At 39.9% G+C, this 27,347-nt stretch overlaps 1 protein-coding gene across 8 annotated transcripts in view; it reads left to right on the top strand.

The window, feature by feature from the left end:
* Positions 1-27,347, top strand: part of PLEKHA7 (pleckstrin homology domain containing A7) — a 276,128-nt gene that overhangs the window by 147,242 nt on the left and 101,539 nt on the right. For 7 of the 8 annotated variants that reach the window (XM_073347395.1, XM_073347399.1, XM_073347396.1 and 4 more), the window contains one exon: positions 12,829-12,912. The exons of the other annotated variant lie outside the window; for it this stretch is intronic. In XM_073347395.1, the coding sequence (XP_073203496.1) occupies positions 12,829-12,912 (84 nt within the window). The remainder of the gene's footprint in view (positions 1-12,828; positions 12,913-27,347) is intronic. 8 annotated transcript variants of the gene reach the window in all.

A 27,347-nucleotide genomic window follows, 5' to 3' on the forward strand; every position in this document is an offset into this window, starting at 1 on the left:
TAAGGTGCCACAAGTATTCCTTTTCTTTTTGCAAATACAGACTAACACGGCTGTTACTCTGAAACTTGTTACAAGTGTGGATCATTTTTTAACATCAGTTTAGCTGAAGTGTTTACTACTTTACATTATATGATTAAATGTAAGTTGTCAGCAAAATTATTTTTATAAGAATCAGATAAACATGACCAGCAGGTGTTCAGAGTGATAATGACCTTGGTATGTGCCTATAGCTGGCTAATTGAAGTTAAAATGGGATTGTAGCTGAAATTAAATTAGCACCCACATAGAAGAGAAGCCTCAGTGAGGCTTCACAATACTTGAGATGTTAAGAAAGCATATACAGGGTTTCGCCACTTAGTATCCAGCCACTTTAATATGACGGATTATCCATCCAGAAATCTTGGTGCTGTATCTTGTAACTGGATTGGGTCCCAGAGGAAAGTGAATATCAAAGTCACAGCCCAACTGCAATTTTGTGTGTGTGTAATGATTACTAAGAGCCTAGGCTTCCTTCAGAGATGCAAAATTCAAGCAGAGGGAATGACAGACCAAGTGAGTGATTGCATTAATCACTGTACTGCTTGTAACAGCTTGGGAGAATATCAAGGATGCTTGAAGGAGAAATTAGTTGCATGCTTTACAGGTTATCCGCTGTTCACTTAATGGAATCTATACAACTAACTGAAGTGTATTTATTCAAATTAGTTGTAGTAAAGCCTCAGTGGCATATTCTACCCTAAGATGGGACATTAGTAGAAATTATGTCTAGTTCCAGCTGCTTGAAAGTTCAAAGGCATGAATTCTTGAGGAAATCTGTATAGTTTTTGGTGTTGCTTAGAGATGGTTTGAAACTATATGTAATGTTCAGTGTAAGGTAAGCCTAATTCAGTCTTCTTGTTTAAAAGCATTGACATGCCAAGCTCTAATTTAAGGGCGCATTTCTTTGATGCTCTGTGCTGCTTAGTCTTACACCGGGGCTGTGTAAGTGGTTGTAAATAGAGCAACTGCAGGAGGATGCCTATGCAGCCTTGGAAGTTTTATCCATACTGGCCCCATGTTGGCTAGCATGGAGTGCTGTTATGCAGGAGTGTTGTGAAACTACCTACAAGATAAATAATATGCAAATAATATAATCCCAGCAACGCTGCTCAAGTGGCATAGAAGGAATGCAGCTGATATTTCAACAGAATAGTGGGGCACAGAGTCCCTTATAGTTTGGAGTTTGTTGCAGCCTTACTTTCTCTAACCCAGAGATGGGGATGCTTGATTTCACTTTCCCAGCCAACTCACACTTGGAGGTTGTCTACATAGAGAGTTAGTGCACAGCAAGCCAGGGTGTGAATCTTCAGCACTCTAGTTTGCTGCACACTAACTGATGGTGTGGACCCTGTTACTAAGCACTAGAAATTTCATAGTGCTCTTTGCTGTTCTCCCATTTCAGAAGTTAAAACAGACTACAGAACTTCTAGTACATGGTAGCAGGGTCCCCATGGCCAGTTAATGCACAACAAGTCAGTGCACTGTAGATTCACAGACTGGCTTGCTGCACACTAAGTTACCATGTAAACAAACTCTTCATCTTCATTGGTTCTAATTATTGGCCTTCTGAGAAGGAAGTGACTACTTCTCCCTTCTAAAGGGGTGACAAAAATAGTTGTGCTCTCCATGTATTCTGGCAGGAATTTGCCTTCTAGTTGTCCTCCTGTGACAGTGTGGTTTTACATCAGGCCCAATTCAGAATCATCTTTGAACACACATGCTAGAAGTATGTATGTGCATGTTTGTTTATATGGAGGAAGAAATTCTCACCCCCCTCACACAAAAGCCAGAAAGGGAGTTTTAGGGATGGGATTTTCTACCTATGCCCGTAGGCAAGTTGAAAGGCTAGAAGGTGCTTCTTTGCAGACTCCTGGTCTGAGGGATTTTTGAGCTATTGTATAAAAGTGTGGGCAGTCCATGCGTGTCCCCTTGTGGCTCTGGAGGTGTGCCCCACCTTTATTTCCCTTGAATGGGCAGCAGAAGCTAAGTTTTAAGAGCCCATGCAAGGAGAAGCCAATACAAATTAACAAAAATAGTATGTCCTGTTTTTAATAAGGCTTCAGGACAGGAGCAATTACACAAACAGTTCATAAGATTCTCCCTCTGGAGCCTAGTTCAGAGCTCCCAGGCTTCAGGTCCATAACATCAACTCTGTGAGCCTAATTTAGGCTGATCTCCTGGAGCCTAAAAGGAACTATCACACACTGCAGTCTGCATGACTTCTGCTCTCCTCTCGCTTGCTAGCTTTCTCTTCCTATTTATATAGTCCAGCCCTAGGGTGGGACAGGGCCTCCTTGATTACACCCCAGGCTGTATCAGCTGTAGGCTCCAGCCTATCCCTTAAAGGGGTCATATGCTCCTTCACACACCTGGATCGGTGTAATCATCTCGCCAATAGGCTTCTACATTGGTCGTCCTCACACTGTCTTTGAACCAACCAGTTTGACACCAGATTAGTATCCTTTCAGTGACACACAGGGAATGTGGACACCCCTTATGTGACTGGTCTGGCTATGCCATAATCCTTTTACCAGCCTTAACCCTGAACCAGCTCTCTGCACCCAGGTGAATTTCACTTGGTGTGTGGGCAGTATATGTATTGTATCAAGAGGTAACACTTGAGAACACACAAGGACTACAGAAGAGTTGATTTACAGAACTTAGATTTATCTTTTATCAGATCTGTCCATACTCCTAGAAATTAAAAGGCATAAACAAACATGAACATAATGTAAACTATTGATATGAATTATTGATCCTATCATGAAGAGATTGTTCTGAAGCTATCTAATCATGGTAGGTTTTTTTTTTTGAGAAAATGTGGTGGTTTTAATCAGATCCAAATGAGCTAATTTGGTGAAAAAATCCATCTGTTAATATCACTAAATATGGATTCCTGAGTTGAGTAAAAGAATGAGTTCTTCGTAATCATCTCCAATAAATGAAAATAGCGTACTGCACTTGAACTACTCACTCACATCTTGTAGAATGAAGCAAGGAAAGATTATATCTTTTAGATTTGTTGCTCAGTATGTTGTACTTTCATGAGATTCATGTTCTAATGTTTTTAAATAGGTTATTTTCTCTATTTGTATAAATAATCTATGATAATGTTTATATTTTATCGTGTTTTAGGTTGTATAAGAAAATGTCAGAGAAAAATACTTCAAATTAATTCTGTTGCAGTGTGATTTCTGTAATCAGTAATTTCTGTTTGTGTGACACGTTGGGAAAGATCTGAGGAAACCTGAATTTTTCTCTCTGGATGACCGGAGGCTCTGTAGAATTTCTCCACTCTTATACAACTAGATTGTTAAACTTTAACCTACAAGGATAATTTCCCCTCTAAGTTATTCTCTGTTGTTCTAGTTTTGATTAAGGTCATTGGTAGTTTATGTAACCATATAGGATAACTTTTTAGTCTGAATATTAAGTGTAGTATTAAGGAAGACATTTCTGGATTCCAAGGATCATAATTTAACTAGCCAGAATGTGGTGTAATCTAGATCGAAAAGTGATTCTGTGGTTGTCTTGTGTTTCTAATTGATGAAATAACTGAAATATCCTCTTCAATATTAGGATGTAAATCAGACTCTCTCTATGTGCACTGTAGAGATACATCTGGATAACCAAAAGGGGGGCATTTGGGTAAATGACATACCTTTTAGTAATGTTTATCAGCTTTATATTTTAGATTGGCCCCATGGGCATTACGATGAATTGTTTAAAATTCACAAAAAGCTTTCTATCAAATAGTGATTAAAATGAATATGTTATTTGTTGATTTTAGATTCACCAGTGTTTGACACAATACAAAAAAACCTTTGAAACATCACTCCTTGAAGGAACAGAAGACTGACTAAAAAGAATTTTTGCTCCCCTTTTTTGGCTCTTTTTATGTTTTTATACGGTCCCATTATAGGTGGTTTTAATTGTACCAAAATACAATTAACATTGAATTTTTAAGGATGTGCACATGATTTGCAACAATGTTGTATAAACAGATTGTAGCTGACATGGAGCTGCTATGTAATTCAAAAATGTGGATAAATAATTATAGGAATACTTTGCTAAGTCACATGCAGTAAGTTACTGTATAGATATATTGGGTTATTACTTTTCTGTATGAATGCATTAGCTTAACACAATAGGCAGCTGTTGGAAAAACAAGGAGAAAGGCAAGACAAAGGCTCCCAGATAAGAGCATCCTGGCACACACTTGAAAGACAATATGAAAAGCTGTTAAATTAAAGGAGCAAGCCTTATTTTGCCAGTGCTGGGAGTTGAGAGATGAAAGGGTCACTAGGTGGTTAAAAGGACTCTATGGAGAGAAAGAGGGAGTTATGAGAGTGCAGTTCCTGGTGGCACAAACTGAGATGAAAGTCGGGTGACCAGATGTCCCACTTTTATAGGGACAGTCCCGATATTTGGAGATTTTTCTTATATGGGCACCTATTACCCCCCACCCCCGTCCCGATTTGTCACATTTTCTGTCTGGTCACCCTAGATGAAAGAGAGACAGGTCCTGCAGGAGTGTCTGAATGCAAATGGAGGCTTTCCCCATCTTCCAGGGAATGGTAAATGCTAGGGAAAGACAGGCAAGTGTACAGACTATTTTGAGATCTGTTTGGTTCTAAATAAAATACTTTGCTTTAAGAAGACTGGATACCACTGTCGTGGCTTCTAGAGGGAAGAGAATTGTGGATACTTGAACTGAAGTCAGGCCTGCTCAGATAATCAGATGTAGCACCTGGGGTACTATAGCCTGTGGTGGTGATCTGCTAAGCTCAGCCCTTAAAGGCCCAGTCCTCGACACTACATAGCCCAAGATCTTATCTGAAGGTGGGAGAACCGTATGATTCCCCATTGAAAGGTGATGACAAATCCTGAAACCTGAAAGGTGATTGACCATTAGGGTGTGTCTACACAGTAGCTAGGCACCCATGGCTGGTCTGTACCAGCTGACTTGGGCTTGTGGGGTTCGAGCTGTAGGGCTGTTTCATTGCTATGTAGACTCCTATCTCTCAGGGTCCTAGAGTCTGTGCTCCATTTCAAGCCTGAAAGTCTACACAGCAGTGAAGCAGCCCTGCATCCTGAGTCCCACAAGCCCAAGTCAGCTGGCACAGGCCAGCCACGGGTGCCTAGCTGCCGTATAGACACTTTCTCCCACTTTCAGCGGGCACTGGCTAGCCATGGGTGCCTCGTTGATGTGTAGACATACTCTTAAAGACCAGGAGGGATCAGAGGTGCAGTTATCCCAGTAGCTATTACTCTTATATTAAAGCAATTTTGGTACATCTCGGGTATTTCTTCATTGTAGGTTCTGGTACTGTCTGGAAGATGAAAATGAATAGTCTGTGTAGTTCAAAACTGTAAAGTTTTGGTTTTAATGAACAACTATTTGTAACCATTTTGCACAGACTTACCACTCCCATAGACAGATGTGCCCTAGTATTAGTATCATTCTCAGAGACAAAAGCTTGATATGTACCTGTCAAAAATGACACAATCTATTTTATACTTTTGTGTATTTTAATATGAGACTTTTAAATCAGTTTTTCTAAATACAGTAGAACCTTAGAGTTACAAACACCTCCGGATTGGAGGTTGTTCGTAACTCTGAAAAAAACATTATGGTGGTTCTTTCAAAAGTTTACAACTGAACATTGACGTAATACAGCTTTGAAACTTTACTATGCAGAAGAAAAATGCTGCTTTTAATCATCTTAACTTAAATGAAACAAGCACAGAAATGGTTTCCATACCTTGTCAAATCTTTTTTAATCTTTTCCTTTATTTTTTTAGTAATTTACGTTTAACATAGTACTGTACTGTATTTGCTTTTTTTTTTTTTTTCCTTTCGTCTCTGCTGCTGCCTGATTGTGTATTTCCGGTTCCAAATGAGGTGTGTGGTTAACTGGTCAGTTTGTAACTCTGGTGTTCGTAACAGTCAGCTCCATTTCAGAATAAATGTAAAAAGCAGCTGAGCTCCTTTCTGGAATAGATAGCTGAAACAATAGGGGCCTTGGCCCAAAACAAATCCATGTGCAAGGCTGGAGTAGTAGTTGAATCAAGGAGCCCAAGGAGTTTCCTAAGGGGCTAATGCAGGGTCAGGGGAGTGACTGGATTTTGGAACTTGATCTCTGCGTGTGTGAGACTGAAATACCTGAGAAATAGAGAAAAAGTAGAAAGTCAAGGAGACAGCAGAACAAATACTGGGAGTGTGACCCTGGGAAAAAGCCTAGAGAGAGAGCTTTTTGGGAAGAGTGCTGACTGTGAGAGGAGAAACTGTCTCCTGCTTGATTCATCCTGCATTCAGGTAAACAGGACTTTGTACATTCTTAATAAATAAACAAGGCTGCATCAAAGAAATATGTGACCTCAGTTTCTCCTCCTAATGGAAACAACCTGCTAGATTTTGAATTTTGGCTAACCAGTGAGGTTAAAAAAAAAAAAAGTAACAGTGGACTTATAAAGCAAGGTGTGTGTTACAGGAACGGAGTTTAGTTCACATTACCTTATGTGAAGCTCACTGATTTTTTTAAAAATAGAATGCAAACGGGTTTAGATAGAATTAATTGCCATTTTGTTGTTGTACTTAATGGCCTGTTAAGTTTGAATAAAACTCTTAAACAGAAATGGGATATTTTTTTAAAAATGTGTTTTTGTGTGACTTGTGGGTGCCTTTCTTTTCGTGCATAATGTGGAGTGTCTACATTGCAGAACTTTGTTAGCTACATGACACACCGTCTTCTAGTTGTACCAGGGTGCTCAACCCTTGCTCAGCCCCAGGCTCCTCCCACACTCTACCCTTTCCTCTGAGCTCCCACTCCCTACCCTGCCTCTTCCCATTCCCACCCCCCATTCCACCTTTTCTCCCAAGGCCCCACCCCGCCTCTTCCCGCCCCTGCGCTGCCCCACCTCTTCCCCGCCTCTTTTCGCCCCCCTCCCCTGAGTGCACCCCATCTCTGCTCCTCCCCCTCTCTCCCAGCACCTCCTGCGCACAAGGAGGAACTGAGAGGGAGGGGTAGGAGTTGATTGGCAGGGCAGCCGGCAGGCAGGAGGCACTTGTGGGAGGGGGGAGCTTGGCTGCCAGTGGATGCTAAGCATGCACTAATTTTTTTTCCATGGGTGCTCCAGGGATGGAGCACCCTCGAAGTCGGCACCTATGCTACATGATGATCTGCCTCAAAACAGACAAATCAGGCAATTTGTACCATTGCTCATGGGAGAACTTGGTCAATAGAACAGCTGAGTATGATGGGAGTGGGAAAAGATTTCCCACCATCCCATCTAGCCCGCATTGCCACATAAAGGATAGCCCTAATGTTGCCTTTATTGTTGCATGGAAGAAAATCTGTCTCCTGTTTTTTTCTTTGGTTTTGAAGACTCTGAAGGGATATGAAAGAGTTTGTTCTGGGTCTTCTTATGTCAGAATGATGCCAATTCTTTGCCCTTCTGAGAAGATTTAATGGAAAATAAATATTAACAATAAATATTGCCACTTTCTGACTGGCATTGGAATTTTAAAAAGAGCTCTTACCAAAAAGGAATAAGACATTAATGACTAATAGATCATGTACTGCAACCTTACCATGAGATGCACAGTAAAAAAAAGGTATGAAGAAGGGTGTTTTACATAAAAACACAATCTAATGGGAAATTAAGAGGGTGGTGTGTGTATATACATATACAGGCATGCTTATATAAAGGGATACTGCAAAGGACTGTAGGCTCAAAAATTTAATCAAGCTATACAACATTTTTTCAAAGATGAAGTAAACTAAAAAAATAAAGCCTTCAAACCAAGGATTGCAACATTGGGAGAAACTTAGCTTCCTGGATAGATGACCTGCAACCATCTAACCCTGTGCTTTCAATTTGTTTTTGATCCCAGGTATGTCACCCTTCTACTCCGCCTGCCCACTCCGTTCTTGTGAGCCTTCAGGATAACAAAGTTGATACAAATCCTGCTCGTAGAGAGAAGATTTTGATTTGAAAAAGGCTTCAGAAGCAGAAGTTTCATTAGCTCAGGAACGCTTCAAAAGCTCAACTCATATGAGAGGAGCTGGGATTTTTTCTGCTTTCCAACTGATATAAAGAATGTGACAATTCTTAATATGAAAGTATTGAGAAATTTTTACAAAAACTTAGGCAACAATTAAATAGTGAAAGAGTTGTCCTCTTTTTGTACTTCTTTATTTATAATGATATTTTTAGCTTTTTCTCAAAAAATAAAATTAGGTAGTAGATATTAGTAAGATATATTTATGTGCAAATAAAACTATTTACTTGTGATTTATCGGTGCCTGGGGTAACTTAATTATCTCCATTTTACAGATGGGAAAATAGAGGTGCACTGAAGTAAAGTGACATGCTTGAGATCATGCAGATGAATACCAAATCACTCAACCCTCAGTGCTGTGCTTTGACTGGATCACATTGCAAGTTGAATTCAGTTCCGTGAAGTATAAATTGAAAATGCCTTCTCCTTATGATGCTGAAATGTGTGGTCAAAATAAAAAAAAACATCAAGGAGAAAATATTTGAGGTTGTGTGAACTATACTGAAGGAGAATGTGCTAATTCAACTTTTTCAAAGCTGTTCTATTCAGTTTTCATAGTGGTCATATTAAATTGTTTCAGCTTTCTGCTTTATGGCTTGGTACTAAATGAGAGAGTTGAATGCTGGACGGTTTGTATTCATTCCTGCGCTCAGAACTGTATTAGTAGATTGTGAGATTTATCGTTATTTAGGCTTCATATAAACTGATGATCGTTTCAAGCCCTACCGATGAATTTTTAAAGAACAGTATTATATAAGCACATAACTTCTTATTTTAGGTTTTATAAAAGTTTTCTTCAATTTTTGAAGTAATTTTGCACTAAATTATTTGCAAATTGTGTAATTGACCATTTTGTGGCAAGTCTTGTCATTATTTTTATGAATTTTGTGCTGGATTGGTTGGTCATGATTGATCTCTTAAATTGTATTTGGGATTGGATTTGGATACTTGATTTGTTGAGCTTAAACCATATGGTCATGAGGGTTAGCAGAAGCCATTGTGGCTTATCTTCCTGTGTGTGTGTGAGAGAGAAGGGGGCTGTGTTTTGTGTGCTGTGAGCCACACAGAAAAAAAAAAAAAGTTTTCAGCAATGAGTTGCCCCCTACTTGATTTAAGCTTTTTGTTATGGTGAAGCTAGTTTACTGCATAGGTTTTTGTGTTCCACAGAATCAGTTGGTAAAAAATACTTTAATTTCACCCAGTCCAAGCCTTTTCATAAGGAGTATTTCAAAGGTGCACAATATCTGGTATCAGATTATTATATTGATGTGCACTCTCGTACTAGGTGCCAACACTATTCCTTCAGTTTTATATTGAGGAGAATGCACATGGTTGTAGTGATTAATTAAGACAATATCTTGTGTGTGGCAACCACACTAATGGAATCTTTCTTAATCTACTTACCCACCTGGTTTTGTTGCTTGTTGGAGAGAGTTAGACCCCAGTGTATCAGTACATTCAGAAGTAGGATCCTTGCAATGGCACAGAATAAATGTATAATGCTCTTTTAATTTGTAAAGTGCAGGAAATCCGTAACTTTTCAAGAGCTTTCAAAAATGGCATGATAAGCTTGTTGCAGAATGGTGTACAAGAGTGGTATATTTTCAAAAGTTTTGAGGTTCTTTAGTATTTGAGACTAAAGTTCAAAACCAGCCTCAGAGAGTTGCTGTTGTTTTTCTTAAATGTTTTTGTCTCAGCTGGCTTTTAGATGTGATACGACCCTGAAAGTTTGTGCATTACTTTACTTTTATTCTTGGACAATTTATGTAACAGCTAATTGTGGTAGCAGGAGGTTTTCACTTCTATTGAATTTTTACTGTTTTCTTTGAATTCCAGTCAGAACAAGCTCTTTTACTTGCAATGTGCTTGAAAAATATCAATCCAAATAGCAGAGGGGAATTTAGTGACAGGTTTGGAGAAGAATTAAATCACTGGCATGGAGAAAGATGGAGGGAGCAGCAGAGCCTGATGGCATTTAGCTATCGTGTAGCTTGTTCTGACTTGCATTCCTTGTATTCTGTGGACCTGATGAGGCAAAACCAACTACATTTACACCTTTCAAGCCTACAGAAACCACTGTTTTTCTTGGCTATGTGCTGTTAACCATGGTATGATGATTGTTCTTGTTTTCGGACCGCAAATATTTTTAGAGTAGTTTTGTAAAAAGTGTCACTTTGTGTGTTATCTGCCAGTGTAAAATTAATGTCTTAAACTTAGATAATACAGTTCTTGAAATAGCTCAAATAGGTTGTGAAGAAACTTTGAAACTCAAAATGTCTATTGTAAGAGGGGAAAAGACTGTTATGCCTCCTTTCTCTTTTGTGATAGTCTGTTGCAAAATCATACTTCCCAAAACTGAGCTAGTGTTGGTAATATATGTTATAAGAATGAATCAGTCAGGCTGGAACAGAAGTTCATGTTTGTATACGCTCTCTACAACTAAAATGTCCACAATAATACACATTTTGAAGTGTTGTTATACACACTCTCTCTCTCTCTCTCTCTCTCTCTCTCTCTCTCTCTCTCGAGGTTTTAAAAAGAGCTTTGTATATGAAGTAGGTTCCAACCTTAGGATTATTTTGGCTGTCCTCCTCCTTAGTGCTGATAGAGAATAAATCTGGTCTCAGGGTTAACTTAGTTTTCTGAATGGCTCTGAATTAGTTCCAGTATATAGTTTTTCACTTCTAGGTCAAATCTACCCTGGATTTATAATGACTGAAAAAGTGAGTATGTGAAGTCTGTTTTGTTTGGGATTCTGAAATGTGTTGGTGGGTTCAGTACGTTTCCTAGTGAGAAAGTGATGACATCGCAAAATCTGCCATCACAGTTGGCATCTTTGTTGGCAGCCTTAGTAGAAGTATCAAAGTTTGAATAGACATGAAGACTTCTTGAGACCCAACCTATAAGGAATACTTAGAGCATTTGAGGAGAGTGTTGAAAATGCTTGGACCATGTGAAGAAAGTAGAATTTGGCGGTGGCTGCTGTTTGTTTATTTATTCAAATTTTAAAAATACATCTATAGGTACTCACTCAGTACTTTGAATGCATATCCCATAAATCACAAATTACGACATAACAAGAGACAAAAGATGACTAAGAAAATATCTCCTTCAACCCACACTTTCCTCAACAGCTTAAAGAAGCTGTGGGCTTTCTCCCCTTATTGTACCCCTGGAAAATGTCAATAGCATGGCATGCTAGAAAAAAGGTGGAGACTTTACTATATGAACAGCTTCTCCTCCTGACTCTCCCTCTGTTTAAATAGGAACCAAACCTCTTGGGAGCAGTTAGGGTAAGAATTGAGAACAGTCTGTCACTCCTGAATACCCACTAGTTCAGGTTTCTCCTGTTGTTCTTGTATTTATATTTCAACATTATAAATGTTTTGTTGTTTTATTTTCAAGCTGTCACTTTGTATGGAAGGCTTGCTGTTGTCTTTATGGAAATTAGGAAGGTTTTTTGTTTAATTAAAATAGATATCTTCTAGCTTGCATAAATTCCATTTCTATCTATTTTGGGGGGCATCCTGGGATACCAGGTAGCTGGGTGCCTCAAACCTTAGAATACCAGATGGCTAGGTATCATGGGAGAAGAAAAACAAATTCTTTTTTTTTTTTAAAGAAAAATTACAAAGACATCTAGAATGCATTTTTTGGCTCATACAGATGTTAATCATTTAATAGGTTTACATTTTCATATTTTTGTATTACTGAATTTTATTCCTGTATAAAATTATTTTATATTAATGCTTTATGTTTGGTTGGATTTACGTGGCATTTTGAATGTTGTGCAGTTAAATACCGTTAAATAAAAATGTAAAAAATTCAAAGCATAAGTAACTGATCGTTGGTTTATAACTACTAAAAAATAGATTAATAGATTTTACAAATGAATTTCTTTGGAACACTGAGGCTACATAAAGGCATTGCAGGTTACCCTTACTGTTCCTTTGAAACAATAACATTTAAAAATCGTTTTCAATTTTTCTTGACCACTTAACGGATTTTTGTGCTGTAGACTTGAACTTTGCATAAGGCTTCAGAAAATGTTTGTTAGGTATACAACTTTATCAGAGCATGTACATTGGATGACAGAATCCAAACTGAGATGGTGACTTTGATTATTAGATATTTTTTTCTATGCCAATTTGTCTTCAGAAACTATTTTCTTTGCCTAATATTCTTGTAGTAGACAAACTTTAAGATACGAGTTTCCATTAAATAACAAAAAAAGCTTATGGCAAATTGTGCTGCACCTCCATAAGAGTTTCACTAAATGAACTTATTAAAAATTAAAAAGTCCCTAGTAGGTTTCTAAATTATTGAATCTATGGCCAAATCATATTCTGAGAGCTTCACAGAATTTAGTAAATCAGATTGTGCCCTTTCTATGTTAGTGTTTAATAATTTGGTACTATTAAAATGTAAGTTGTCTCAACCAGTGGCTCTCTTTTGCTGAGCATTGCAATCTGTGTGCTTCAAAATATGAGCTTGGTTAGCATTTAGTGCAGTGGGGCACTTGCAGATTCCACAAGCCTCTGAGAAAGTACCGTAATTGAAAACATTTGTCCTAGAATACATGACAGAAATATGATTCATCTTTGGGTAGCAACAATAACCTATCAGTAGAAATAAATAATTCTGTTTTTTTAAAAAAACAAACTAACTACTACTAATTTTCTACTAAGCTTAGCACTTAAATCACATTTTTTTTCTCCTTTCAGCCATAACCAGCAGATCACGACATTTAGACATCCTGTGACAGGACAGATTTCTCCAGAAAACATTGAATTTATTTTACAAGAAGAGTAAGTAGTTTTTGACACATTCTGAGACTTTTAAAAGTACTTTCTTACGTACTGTATTATCACAATTACTTGAACACTTCTCATTATGAAGAAGTGATATTACATAGATACAGAGGATGCACTTAAAAACATCCTGCTTTTTCTTCCAGTGTTGGTCCCTGTTGTTTTTCACAGGTGGGTATGCATGTATGCCATGTGTCCGAGTCCGGAGATTCTTAGTAAGCAGTGTCTGTTGACCCACACACACGCAATTGCCCTCCTGGTGCTCTGGACCAAGGGCCTAAGATGCAGTGCAGGCTTACGCCTCTCTAGTTCCTTCTTACTGCCACATGGCGTGAGTCAGAATCTTCTATGTCGGCAGATTTCTCTAGCTTCTTTCTTATCAGCTTGTAAATGTATATGTAAATAACTTTAATATTTAGCATAGTTAAAGTTTTAGTATAGTATAGTTAGCTTAATTTATCCCCTTTGAGGGAGTCCTTCTTTGCGGACTGGGACCATGCCTAGAACCCTGGGGTTCAAGAATTGTGTATACTGCCCTCGCTCCTTTCCATGGGGGACAAACATTAATGCTGCCTCTACTGTCTGGATGAAATACATATCTTGGCACAGTGCAGTATGTGCCTCTCATTTCCCCTGTGACACTCATGAGCTTCAGTTGCGGAAACACCTTATGGAGAAGGCTATGAGACCTCACTCTGATCCAGGCCAAGGAAGATCCCTTTCTACATCATCATCAACTGATAAAGAGCACCCCTCCAAGTATGAGTTTTGGAGCAGAGTCTAGAGTTCTGAGTCCAAAGAATCACCATCCAGGGCTTCACCCAAGAATAAGGAGAGATCCCTATCCAGGTCTGTTCCTAAAAGAAGAGGCCCCTCTCCAACTGCGTCTAGGTTGAGTGAGCCTTCGTGCATGGATCCGAAGGGTTCAGGACTGCTTAAGACTCCTGGGCAGAATGGTAAAGCACGTACGAGTCAAAATCAACAGATCCTTTCTCCTAAACATAAAGACGGGCATCCACCAGCTACATTTAAGAGTGGTAGACTTGACTCTTTTGCAGTACTGGCCTGTCCTTCTAAGAACTGTCCACCCTCAACATTTTGCAACATATTGGAGTCATCTGTCCCAACCACCAAAATGCCCCAAACACCAGGACATGACACTTATGTCTCACAAGAGGATATCTTCCTCTGTTATCCTCAGTCTCCTCTCCTTTTGGGTCTGGTTCTCCTGAGAGACATTGCTACATGGAAACTACTTCGATAACATGGGAACCCTTAGGTAAGAATGTTCACCATCTGGCACTGACAGCCACACTGGTATAACGAGGGCAAGTCTCCTACTGGGATGAGTGAGACACTCCAGCTAATCCATCATCCCCTTGCAGAGAGATGAATCCTGACAGAGTCAAGGAGATCCAGACACCCTCCTTCCAGATACCATTATCCTAGGGACTGTTGGTACCTGATGCCGTGGGGTCCCTCTCAACCAGTCGATGCTTTGTACTGGCTATACTGGGGCCTGTAGGATCCATATGACAGACATCCCAGATCTGTCCATGAGTCTTATTGCACCTGTTCCACACAGAATCTATCAGATCCATCAGAGTATGAAGAGAAAATTGATCTAGATCCACAGGCACCGATGGGGCTCTCATCTTTGCTAGAAAAAGCGATCGCTGTCTCCACTGGATGACCATAGGCCATACCAAGAGCAATACCAGTGACCTCCAGATCCACTGGAAGAAGTCCAAGATATCCAGCATCGGCTCCTTGACATCCTGCAGCCAATGAGTCCCAGCAAAATGGCTCTCCCAGTAAATGAGGGCATCATGGAACCAACCAAGGTGGTCTGGCATACCCCAGTCTCCTGTGCCTCCACATCTTGAAGATCTGAAAGGTGCTATTTTATCCTGGCCAAAGGAGCTGAGTTTCTTTTCATTCATCGAGAGCCCAAATTGCTGGTGGTGCAGGTAGTCACTGATGGAGCAAGATTACAATACCCTGGAGCAACCCCATCTGACAAGGGCTTGGAGAGATGGTACCTTTCAGGAAGAAAGATATTCTCCTCTACAAGCTTGCAGTTCTGTATTTCTTACTGTCAAGGTTTGTTAGTGAAATACGATTTTAATAACTACTCCAGACTGACAGACTTTAAGGACAAACTTCCCCTAGAGAACAGAGCCTAATTTCAAACCTTCATTGAGGAAGGCAGACTAGTGGCAAAAATCTCCCTACAAGCTTCCGTGAATGCTATGGACGTGGGCATCTAAAGGGCTAGCCCCTGATATAGTTATGAGGTGAGGCTTGGCTTCACTCTTCAAGGTTCCTGAGTGAGACACTGAACACCATAGAGGATTTACCATTCAGCGAGATTCGGTGAGAAAACTGCGTCCCTATAATTGTTGAAAGACTCCCTAGATCAGCCCTCTACTGCCTGGGAATTTACACCCCAACCCTGAAGAGAAAACACCAGAGGTAGGTGTATATGTCAAGACTGCCCCCTTCATGACCATTCTTTGCTCCAGCTGAGCCTCTACTTAAGAGACAGAGTTCAAAGACCTTGATTTTCAGTCCCCTTTGCTGCTATGACCTCCATCCATTCCCATCCATCCACTAAGGGTTACTTTTGGCACTTGGGTTGAGAACCACCTGCATTTATTGATGCCAATGACTTATAGCATATGGCCCCCCATCTTTGGGGGCCATCTCTCACTTTTCATTCACAATTGGGACTCAATCACAACAGACAAGTGGGTTCTAAAAACCATCCACCATGGTTTTTCCATCAAATTCCTCCCCCCCGACCCGCAACCCAATCTCCCTTCCCAGCCCCTCTCCAGGGACCACTCTCAGGAGGCGATTCTTTGCCAGGAGACACATTTTTTTCCATTCAGCAAAGGGCAGTAGAACAAGTACCACCTTAGTATCAAGGGCAATGGTTATAGTGACTATCCTTCTTAGTCCCAAAAAGGTCAGCAGGTGGAGACCCATTTTGGACCTTTGACAACTCAACGTCTTTATTTGAAAGTCAAAATTCAGGATGTTTACACTAGCATCAATAATTCCCTCTCTACAGGAGGAAATATGGTTTGCAGCTCTTGACATAAAGGATGCCTGTTTTCATGTGGATATTCATTTATCCCATGGAAAATTTCTCTGGTTTCTGGTAGGTCAAGAACACTACCAGTTCAGATTCCTTCCCTTTAGACTAGCAATAGTGCAATAGGTATTCACAAAGGTATTCTCAATTGTGCAGCCCAAATGAGACATCATGTCTACGTAGTCTTCTCATATTTGGATGACTGGCTCCTAACAAGTCATTCCAACCACAAAATCAGGTTGGTGACTTTGTTCCTGGTCCATCTTCTAGTGGTGCTGGGTGTACGCATAATCAAAGAAAAGTCCTTTTTGAGTGCCTCCCCCTCCTGCCCCACCCCAAGGATGGTAAGCTTTATTGGCATGAGAATGGACTCCATTTTAGCAAGAGCTTTCCTCCCAGCAGAAAGTATCCAATTAATGAGCAGGTAATTTGAAATCCAAAAACTGTGGTCACAGGATGTCATTCCCTACTAGGCCACAGGACCTCATGTACTTTTGTGACACCATTCACTGGACTTCTTCTACACTGCCTACAGGCCTGGCTCTCCGGTCTACTCCAGAGTGACTCCAGAATTCCATAGCCTTTCTCACCTGGTGATCAAACCCAGAACGACTACAAGTGAGAGTCCTCTTTATCCCTCCTACCCCAATGCCGCCATTGTAACAGATGCATCCCTTTTGGGATGGGGCACTCACCTGAACAACCACACTATAAAAGAAACTTGGACCCTATAGAAGGCCAGGCTGCATATCAACCTGCTGTAACTGCCTGACCTTTAGGGCCTTTCTCCTGCTCATACATTCACACAATAGCCAAATAATGTTGGACAATATCATCATGGTCCTTTTTATCTAAGCAAGCAGGGTGGAGCAAGATCCCTTTCCCTGGGCCTTGAAACAGTCAGCTATGGAAGTGGTGCATCAGAAACAATGTCACACTTCTAGTCACATACCTATCAGGTGTTCAGAATCTCTGGCAGACAACTTTAGCAAGCATTTTTCTGCAGAGCGTGAGTGGAAGGTATATGACTCTGTCCTGAGCAAGTTACTCACTCAGTGGGGTACACCGCAATAGGATCTCTTTGCATTCTGAATGAACAGGAAACTTCTCCTATATTGGTCTAGAGCAGCTATGGGCCACGACTCCCAGGGTGGTGCTTTTAGGTTATCATGGGCAGATCAATTCAGATTTGCCTTTCCTTTCATCCCTCTGATACCACAGTCTTGAGAAAGATCCATTATGACATGGGCAGGGTCGTTCTCATAGCACCCAGCTGATCCAGACAGTTCTGGTTCCTGAGTGTTTTGAGAATGTCAACCGATCCTCTTATCAAGGTCTGCCCTGTCCCAGAACTTATAACTCATGAGAGAGGCAAAATCTGATACCCCAATCCAGACCTACGTCACCTCACAGCCTGGTTTTTGGATAGGCATCAGAACTAGAATAATCATCTTCAGAAGCCATTGGATCCATTTTCACTCAGAGCAGGAAAGATTCCATTAGGAAATGCTACCTAACTAAAATGGAGCTGTTTCTCCGCCTGGGCAAGGTACAATGAGTCTTCCTCAGAATCTGAAGATATCTCAGTCATTTTAGATTTTCTCCTGTCATTGGAGAACTCAGGTGTTTCCATTAGCTCAGCAGTCAGTGCCTTCCTTCCTCCAGTACATGGGGGTTCTATTTTTACCCAGCCAACAATGGTTAGATTCCTAAAGGGCCTAGTCAGGACCTTTCTTCCAGTAGTCAACCTTACACCTCAATGGGACCTCAATCTCATCCTGTCAGTATTTACCAGACCACCATTTGAATCTTTGGCCACGTGCTGTATGTCCCACCTTTCCATGAAGGTTGCATTTTTAGTTGCTGCTATTTCAGCTAGAAGGGTGAGTGAGATGGGAACATGTATGGCTGATGCACCATACATCATTTTTCATAAGGGGAAGGTCTTCCTTTGTCTTAATCCTAAATTCCTCCCGAGCATAATTTCGGAATTCCAAGTCCATCAACCTGTCCACTTACTGGTTTTCTTCCTAAAACCCCATGCTTCCGTAGACAGGAAAAGATTTAATTCTCCGGATGTCAGATAGGCCCTGGCATTCTACCTGCAAAGGACCAAACCAATCAGAAAATCACCATGATTATTTGTCACTATAGCAGAAAGGTCACAAGGACAGGCAATATCTTCTCTGAGCATCTCTAAATAGATTTCTGGTTGCATTGTTATTTGCTTCCAATTAGTGTATATGCCTACCCTGGAAGGAGTAAGGGTCCACTCCACAAAAGCACAAGCTGTCTCCACAGCATGTCTCCAGGAGATATGGACATATGCAGAGCATCTACCTGGAGATCCATTCACACATTCACAAAGCTTTATGTGCTAGATTAGGCCACTGCTGCAGATGCAGCTATAGGGATTGCAGTTCTTCAGGCTTTACTGACTGCATCCTCACATCCCCCTCTGGTCTCAGTACTGCTTGTTAGTTACCCACGTGTGGAATACGCATGGCAACCAGCCTCAAATAAGAAATGGAGGTTATGTATCTGTAGCTAAAAGCTGTTTGAGATGTGTGGTCTCAGCTGTATTCCACTACCCACCCCGCTTCCCTTCTCCTTCCAGTCTTTTTTGAGTTGGGTAAGAAAAGGAACTGTAGAGGCATTGGCCCATGCTGCCTCTTATGCCCTTGGTCTGTAGTACGAGTAGCGCAACTGTGGATATACAGGCCATGAAAAGGAACTGTAGAGGCATTGGCCCATGCTGCTTCTTATGCCCCTGGTCTGTAGTACGAGGAGCGCAACTGTGGATATACAGGCCAACAAACACTGTTAACTAAGAGTCTCTGGATTCGAGTGCATGATGTGCATGCGTGCCCATGTGTGGAATACAGATAGGGACCACCATCTTAAAGAACTTGCAGTTACAGGTGAATAACCTCCATTTTTTAGAGACAGAAAAAAATTAAGTGATATCCTCCCAAGTTTACTGCTGTAACTAGTACTATGCCTCTAGAATTGGAATTAACTTTCTTGAGTGTGCTGAATCTACCTTAGAAGGTAAAGCAAATGCCAAATATACAGTATCAGCCTTAAAGGAATATGGTATAATAGTATAGTGAGAGCTTTATATGTCTACAATAGGTGAAATTACTAAACAGTTTCCATTCTAATCTTCTGTCTTCAGATGCTCCTGACTTTTTGGAATATTGGGCTAATATTTTTTTCATGCTTGACCTCTGCCTGAAAATGAATTCTTAAGGAAAATGTGGGCAAAATTTGTATTTCTTTTTTTTTTAAGATTAGCAGGACCGAAAAATATGTTTTTCATTGAAAAAATGTAACTGCATAATTTTTAGACAGAGCAACAGAAAAACGGGCTGAAGTTTGAAACTTCATATTGAAACCCTGATGAGATTTAGAAAACAGGCTGAGTCTAAAGGAAATCAGTTTGGTACTTTTAAGTTAGTTCATGCTTAATATCAGCAAGTCCTTAAATCAGTTCAAACTGGTTCAAAGCTAGGTCACTTCTGAGATGACCTTAATAGATAGTTCTGAAAATGGAGAGTCATTACCAGATTCCTTCTGCTTAACTTGTGTCTTCGTATTTTCAAGCAAAATACCTAGCCCCTTTGTTGTTCCCCTAAATTGTGGTTTTTGGAATGTTCTTTGCAGTTTCTGATTTAAGGCCTTAAACCAGCTTAAATCAATCTAAAACCTTAGATTGCCTTCAGATACTTATGGTTATCTTACATTGTTGCAACCTGTTTAAGATAGTCTTAAGACTTTTGCATTATGGAAGGCAGTGTGCCATTGTACTAGGCGTTGTACAAACATATGACAGACAGTCTGTCTGAAGAGCTTGAAATCTAAGTATAAGACAATATACAACAATTAGATAAAACAGATGGGGGGAAGCACAAGCACAATACTGGTCAGGATCAAAAATGGGAGTCACAGCAAGCTAACTGCCTAACCATTGACAAGGTTTTTTTGTAAGCATCATGACAGAGAAGTTTTAAGGAGGGATTCAAAGGAGCATATTGAGATAGCATAATGGGGAACCAATGGAGGGAACATGAAGGTGCTTATGGGAAGACTTTTTAAAATGAGCAATCAAGATTGGCATAATTTGCACAATAGTGTTGGGAGTGACTTCTCTGTTCTTTATTAGAAATCATAGGAAGAGTGGAAATGTGATGCTAAGCACCCTTTATTCACACCTTATACACTATTGTAATAATCTGTGTATAAAATATGCTTTGAGGTATCATTTGAAAAATAATAACTCATTGATCATTAATAGACTTTTGTAATTGTATGTACTCAATGAGTATTAAGAGCTATGTATATATGATAGAATTATGACTAAAGTGTGTTTAAACCAGGTATGCCACGGTGGTTGGTAAACAGGCCTTTATCAGACAAAGGAATGTGTTTTACCCACATGGGAGTTACTTTCAAAGTACTTTGAAAGACAATGAGAACATATTTACATATTGCATAAATAGACTAGGGCTGTCAAGTGATTAAAAAAATTAATTGCGATTCATCGCATTTTTAAAGAATAATGGAATACCATTTATTTAAATATTTTTGGATGTTTTCTACATTTTCAAGTATATTGATTTCAGTTATCCCACAGAATATAAAGTGTACAGTGTTCAATTTATATTATTTTTATTACAAATATTTGCACAGTAAAAAACAAAAAAAAAGTATTTTTCAATTCACCTAATATAAATAATGTGCAATATCTTTATCATGAAAGTTGAACTTACAAATGTAGAATTATGTACAAAAAATAACTGCACTCAAAAATATAGCTTTGTAAAATTTTAGAGCCTACAAGTCCACACAGTCTTATTTCTTGTTCAGCCAATCTCTCAGACAAACAAGTTTGTTTACATTTGCAGGAGATAGTGCTGCCTGCTTCTTGTTTACAATGTCACCTGAAAGCGACAACAGAGGTTTGCATGGCACTGTTTTAGCCAGCGTCGCAAGATATTTATGTGCCAGATGTGCTCAAGATTTGTATGTCCCTTCATGCTTCAACCATTCTTCCAGAGGACATGCGTCCATGCCGATGATGGGTTCTGCTTGATAACGGTCCAAAGCAGTGCAGACTGATGCATATTTATTTTCATTATCTGAGTCAGATGCCACCAGCAGAAGGTTGATTTTCTATCACTGGTTATCCATCATTGGTACTCCATAGAATTCCTCTCCTTCCCTCCATACAAACCTCCTGCCATTTGGGGACCCCTCTCACCAATTGATTCTTCAACAGGAGGCAAACTCTTTCCACTACATCAGAGAGTAATAGAGAGCATTTCCCCTTCAGTACCAGGGGAGAGAGTTCTATTCCTCATAACTCCTTATCTCCAAAAAGGGCGGGGGATGGAGACCCATCTTGTATCTTTGGCAGATCAACATCTGCATCAGAAAGTTGAAATTCAGGATGCTTACACCTGCATGTATAATCCCCTCCCTTCAGGAGGTAATGTGATACGTGATTCTCCACATGAAAGTCGCGTATTGTGATGTGGACATTCACACAGGAAGTTCCTGCTGTCCAGGGTTGGCCCGGGTTGGCATGTCCCACGTTTCCATGAAGGTTGCATTTTTAGTTGCTGCTAACACTGGTTAACAAGAAGTCAAACACAGTTCCCTTTAGGCATTCCAGCCCTTGACTTCCATCCAGACAGATTGGTCTAATATAGTGAGAGGTTACTAAAAACCCAGTTAACCATATATGAGGTTCTACTAATTCCAAAGGATCAGACACAAACCCCCAGCTCAATATATATCTCAGAACTTACCCAAATATAACTCTGTCAGCCAATCCTTAGAAAACTAACTAAAGACTTATTAAGGAAAGAAAAGAATAGAGTTATAAATGGCTAAAAGATCATATACATACAAATGCTTACAAAGTCCTTAGATGAAGTTTGTAGCCGTGATGGAATAGTCTGCTGGCTTGCAGAAGTTTCTCTGGTAACTTCGAAAAGATTGGAAGGTCTTCAGTTAATAGTTCAAAATACTCCTTTTAGTTGCAAATCTGCAGTCCAGAGAACTGGAGTAGGAAAGAGGCAAAATGAAGATGTCTCACGTGTCTTTTATATCTTCTGCCACAGGGCCGGCTCTAGGCACCAGCTAAACAAGCAGGTACTTGGGGCGGCACATGTCTAGGGGCGGCATTCTGGCGCCAGCTATGCCGCCCCTAGAAATGTGCCCCTGCTGCACCAGCTCGCCTCTGCCCACTCCCCTGAGTGCGCCGTCGCTGCTCTGCTTCTCCCTCCCTCCCCTCCCAGGCTTGCACTTGTTTCGCGAGGCAAGCCTGGGAGGGAGGGAGGGAGAAGCAGAGCAGCGGCATGCTCGGGGGAGGCGGTAGTGGTGGAACGGCGGTGAGCTGGGGCGGGGAGCAGTTCCTCTACCCCCCCATTACTTCCTTCACTCTCCCCCCCTTGCTCACCTCCGCTCCGCCTGCTCCCCTGAACACCCTGCCTCTCCCTCGCCTGAGAGCCCACAGTCCCTGTATATGGAAAGTTACTGACAAAGATGGAGTCCGAGGTCACTTTCCACATCACATGCCCTTACATGTTTTGCTGAATCACTGGGGTGGCTATTGGCTCCTCGCTGTCTGAGGCATCCTAAGGAACAGCTATATGGAGAGTTGATTCTTCCTGATGGCCCATCAAGCTTGAATAGTTCATTCACAATGGGCTGGCGAGACTGGATGTAAAGGACCTTATGAATGTCACCCCAAGAAGAAACATTTTTGAGATACAAATACAAAGCCAATATTAATAACTTCAGATATAATGATATATGGATTTAACCAGGATAAACATATTAGATTGTAACTTTTCTATTGACACCTTGATAGATTTTGTATCAAATTTAGTGCAATTGTGCAACAGTGGTAGCAACAATGATATAAATGGTCATCTTCAATCATACAGCATCACAGGTCAGATTCTGGATTTATATAATCTCCTCTGGAAGCTTGTACCATACCTAGATCCCCTTGACCAAGAGTGCTAAGTTTTACCTATGTCTCTTGTGCTTTGTCTTGTGCATTCTGATCTGCATTATCCCAGAGAAGTACAGTTGTCAAGGTGGTTCATAGATTGAAATTCGGTCTTTAATGTAGCTGGTGCTTGATCCATTAATTGCTTTGAAGATTAGGGCCAAAGCCTTAAACTGACATCAGAACTTGACTTGGAGCTGGTGGAGGGACTTGATCATGCGTCTGATAACCACACGGTGACCTTAACCATAGAGAAATCACATTCGGCTTCAAATACAGTCATGCATCTTCAAGATGACAAATGCATAGATTACTGTGGCCAGGTCCTTGTCTGGGAGGAAGGAACAAAGTATCCTAGCAATCAGAAAGGTGAAAGAAGGCGTTTTTGGAAACTAATCCAACCTGGTCATCCAAGTTTAGTGAGGAGTCAAATAGATCCATGAGGCTTTGTACCATATGACAAATGGGGAGTTGTATGTCTTCAGTGGAAGATTGAGATAATGTCTCAGCTAGTTTTTCAAAGCATTTTCCCTTTTTGAGCAGCATTGCTTTTGTTTTACCTGGATTCAGCTTGAATCAGCTACTGTTCACCCAAAAGTTGATTTCCTGTAGCGCTCACACTATCTTAAGGGGTTTAAAAAAACAAAAACAAAACTACACAGAAATAAAGATATAAATAAAACAGGTGCAGAGTGCCTGCTTAGCCTCATACTAAAATTACCTGTTCATCCTTTGACCCATTGTTATGCCTACCATTTCTTCCATTTCAGATGTGTGGTTTGATATGGAGTCTGGAGTATTCTGAATCAGAGTGCCACAGATTATCCTTTGATGTGTCCCAGAACTCAGAGCAAGCACACAATTAGAGGTTTTGGTGGGTAGGATATATATGCAGCTAATATCTATAGATACTGTAGGGATGGTGTGCCAGACCCTCAATAAATACCCAAAAAATGTGCAGGAGCTTCCTCACTGATTTCTTATGATTCTACCTTCTGCAGTCCATGGGGTCTGCTTGGCATATTTATACCTTCCCTGCCCCCTTTACTACCACTGTCTTTTGTACTCAGATTTCATTTTCTGGTGGAGTATTCATCTTCTTCTTGATTTCAATTAAAATGTTTGTCTGAAATGGAATATCAGCATTTGGTGGAACTTCAGATAAATACCTATTTGAATCAGAATTTCAGTACAGCTCTAGTGTGAACCAATCTCAAAAGCCTCCTATTTTGCTCTGAGTGTAGCTGAGAAAAAAGATTCCATAGAAGTGGCACTTGCTATAGAAATATTCTGTTTTTCACAGTATTCCCAGTACAATCCCAGGAATAAAACTCTGAAATTACATTTTTTGTATGGAGTTCATCTCTGAAACCGAGCATTGTGCTATTGAAGTTGGACCTTTTTAAAATATAAATTTGTCTTAAATATATTTAAGTACTACCTAAGACAAAAGTACAAGCAACCTAAAAGTTCTTACTTTACTTCACCTCAGAGATCCTTTTTATGTGTTTGCATAGTAAGTATGACTAAAGTTCATTAAAACACTCCTTTTAAATCCATGAATTTAAAATCAGGACTAAAAATGTATATTACTTAAAGCAGTCTAGATCTAAAAAAAGTTTTTGTTTTAAAACAGCTTTTATGGTGAAGCAGTGCTAAGAGCAAATATTCAGAATTGTTTAAATATTTCATTTTATATTGCACTGATTTTCAAAAAGTTATTTTTACATGCATACTAATAAGAAGCAGGTGTTTTAACAGCTGCATATTTGAAACTGGATCTGTTGTGAACTACTGATATTTGTGTTTGTTAGATGTTTTTAAAAGTTTCCACTTCCACTAGTAGTACAGTTGCATATGAAATGATGATGATTTGAGGTATAGAATACTTCAATACAAAATACAAGCACATTTTTTGTGTTTTAATTAATCAAGCCTGAGTTTTATCATGCCTGTTTGCTCGTATTCTGTATAACCGCAGTTGATCAAGCCAATACACCACCCCTGGAGAGAGAGCCTTGTGCTTGTTTCATCCGTTGCATTTGGTTACTATGGCAGCAAAAAATGGCATGAAAACTCCTGGGATATAGAAACATAAACTTAGGCTATTTAGTTTTCTGCCCAAAAGAGTAGAAGGTTTAATTATATTAAAAGGTAGACAGATTAATTTGAAACTGCTTTGTTTCAGTAACAGAAGGTTGTTCGTGGCTTTTATTTATACAGGTTTTTTTCTGTGGGTTAAATATTTGTAACTCTTTTAGGAAAACTGAATTAGCCATCTCATGGACATTAAAAATTCTGGCTGCTGGTGAAAATGCTGCAGTATCAGATTTTGTTGTTTTGTAAAAATAAGTGAGGTTTGCCAAGAAATTCTTTGTAACCAATTAAATGTTGTGCTCTCCATATAGATAGGAATGTAGTCTAGGTATGATGGGGAATGGCATAGTGAGTCAGGAGGTATTGTACCAAATTGCCTGCGTTCACAGGCTTTATATTGATTCACACAGGTCCAGAATGCCAACTGCAGCAAATGTCAGTTTTCCAAAAATGTGTGCCAAGTAAGGTGTAATCATTTGGATTAGCTAACCTTCCCCTGAGTAGGTGCCTGTGTGTGTGCTTTTATGATGGGAGAGAAAGAGAACTGAATAACGTGGCACTGTTACGGCAGCGCAGCTGTTGTTGAATAATAGATATCATTAAACTCCAATATACGTTTGTTTGAACTGATGATGCTGAATATGGATTATGGCTTTCTTTACTTATTTGTAAAAGTAACTGTTTTTAACTCTGTCAATGTTAATATGCTTGAGTGTTCCAGACAGTAAAATGGGATTGTCTCTGCATATATTTCCTTTTTATTTAAAATAGTAACTGGCTAAGGATGCCCTCTTCGTTAATTGACAATTAAGAGACTTGCATTTGAATGTTGTGGGTTGAATTGGGTTATGTTCTGGATTGATTTGGTTTTGATGAGCATATAAATTCATCCTTGAAATGCCAGGTAGAAACTGATAGGATTTATCCTTTCTTTTCAGTTGTTCTCATTAGCCCTTATATAGTTGCAGATAGTTTCGATCAACACACAGGTGGCTCACAAGCCATTATTGAGCTGGAGAGCTATACATTTGTTTAATATTAATCAACTGGCTATTTTTCAGAAAAGTTTCCGACAGGGACATAGAAAAATAGGTCTTAATTATTTTAAAGGAATTACTAAACTGACACAGGTACAGATTAAATATACCCTTTCTCTCATGTTGTACTGGATTGATACCACATCCTGCTATTTTTAAATAACTACCTAGGATGTCTTAACAGGTTTATGAATCATTGCCATGTAAACATTGGAAATAAAATGTTAATCATTCCAACACTGAGCTTTTCATTTTGTTTAGAGAGAGATTATGTGGTAATATAAACATCAAATGTCTCAATTTAGTAAGGTGTTGCCGTATTGCACAGTGAGCCTCTTTATACAATGCAGGAAGTGTAGTTTCTGGTAAATTGAGTGAAACTACTGACTCTACTCAGATTTATCAAATCAAGCATGTCTATCAAATGTCAGTATTAAAAGAAAGTTTGTCAGGTGTGCAGTGGTTTTTTTTGGTCAGGCAAATGTACTTTGAGCTAAATCTTCAAAAGGACTTAAGTGCCTAAGTCCAACGTTTTGATACCACTGGGATCCTGTGACCTCCCCCCCCCCTCAGCTTCTGCCTAACTTTTTAGGCACCTAAATTTCTGCTGTTTAATGGTCTCATAACATGTAAGTTTCTCACTGCTGTCTCATCCTAGTCACCTGGACGTGTATCTCCCACCTAAACCCCAGCAGGATCCTCAAATGAGTCATTGGAGGACCTGATCAGGCAGGCATTCTCAAAAGCACATCTAAACTCACAAGAAGGACTTGATGGTAGGGGTGCCTGCTTTAAACTTTTAGCTCAGTGGTTAAAATGCTAACCGTGGATGTGAGGAGACCCCAGTTCAATTTCACATTTTGTCTGATGTTTAAAAGAGTCTCCCACGTCTCAGGAAAGTAGCCTAACTACTGAGTTATGGGATATATATGGGCTATGAGTAGGGGCATCTCAGTCTCTCTTGTTGGCGTTGTTCCGCTGTGGTTACCCTAGTGGTAAAAGCACTCACCTGAGAATTGGGAGACCTAAGTTCAAATAATTTCTGCGCATTAGGCAGATGGGGGGAATTGAACCTGCATCTCCCACATCAACGGTTTGTGCTCTAAACTGACAGTCGATGGCTGGGGTGCTGGAGCCAAGAGTGTGGACCCTTGCTGGCCCATAGAGGGGGAGC

The sequence above is a fragment of the Lepidochelys kempii genome, chromosome 6 (genome assembly GCF_965140265.1).
Source record: "Lepidochelys kempii isolate rLepKem1 chromosome 6, rLepKem1.hap2, whole genome shotgun sequence".
Classification (NCBI taxonomy): Eukaryota; Metazoa; Chordata; order Testudines; family Cheloniidae; genus Lepidochelys; species Lepidochelys kempii.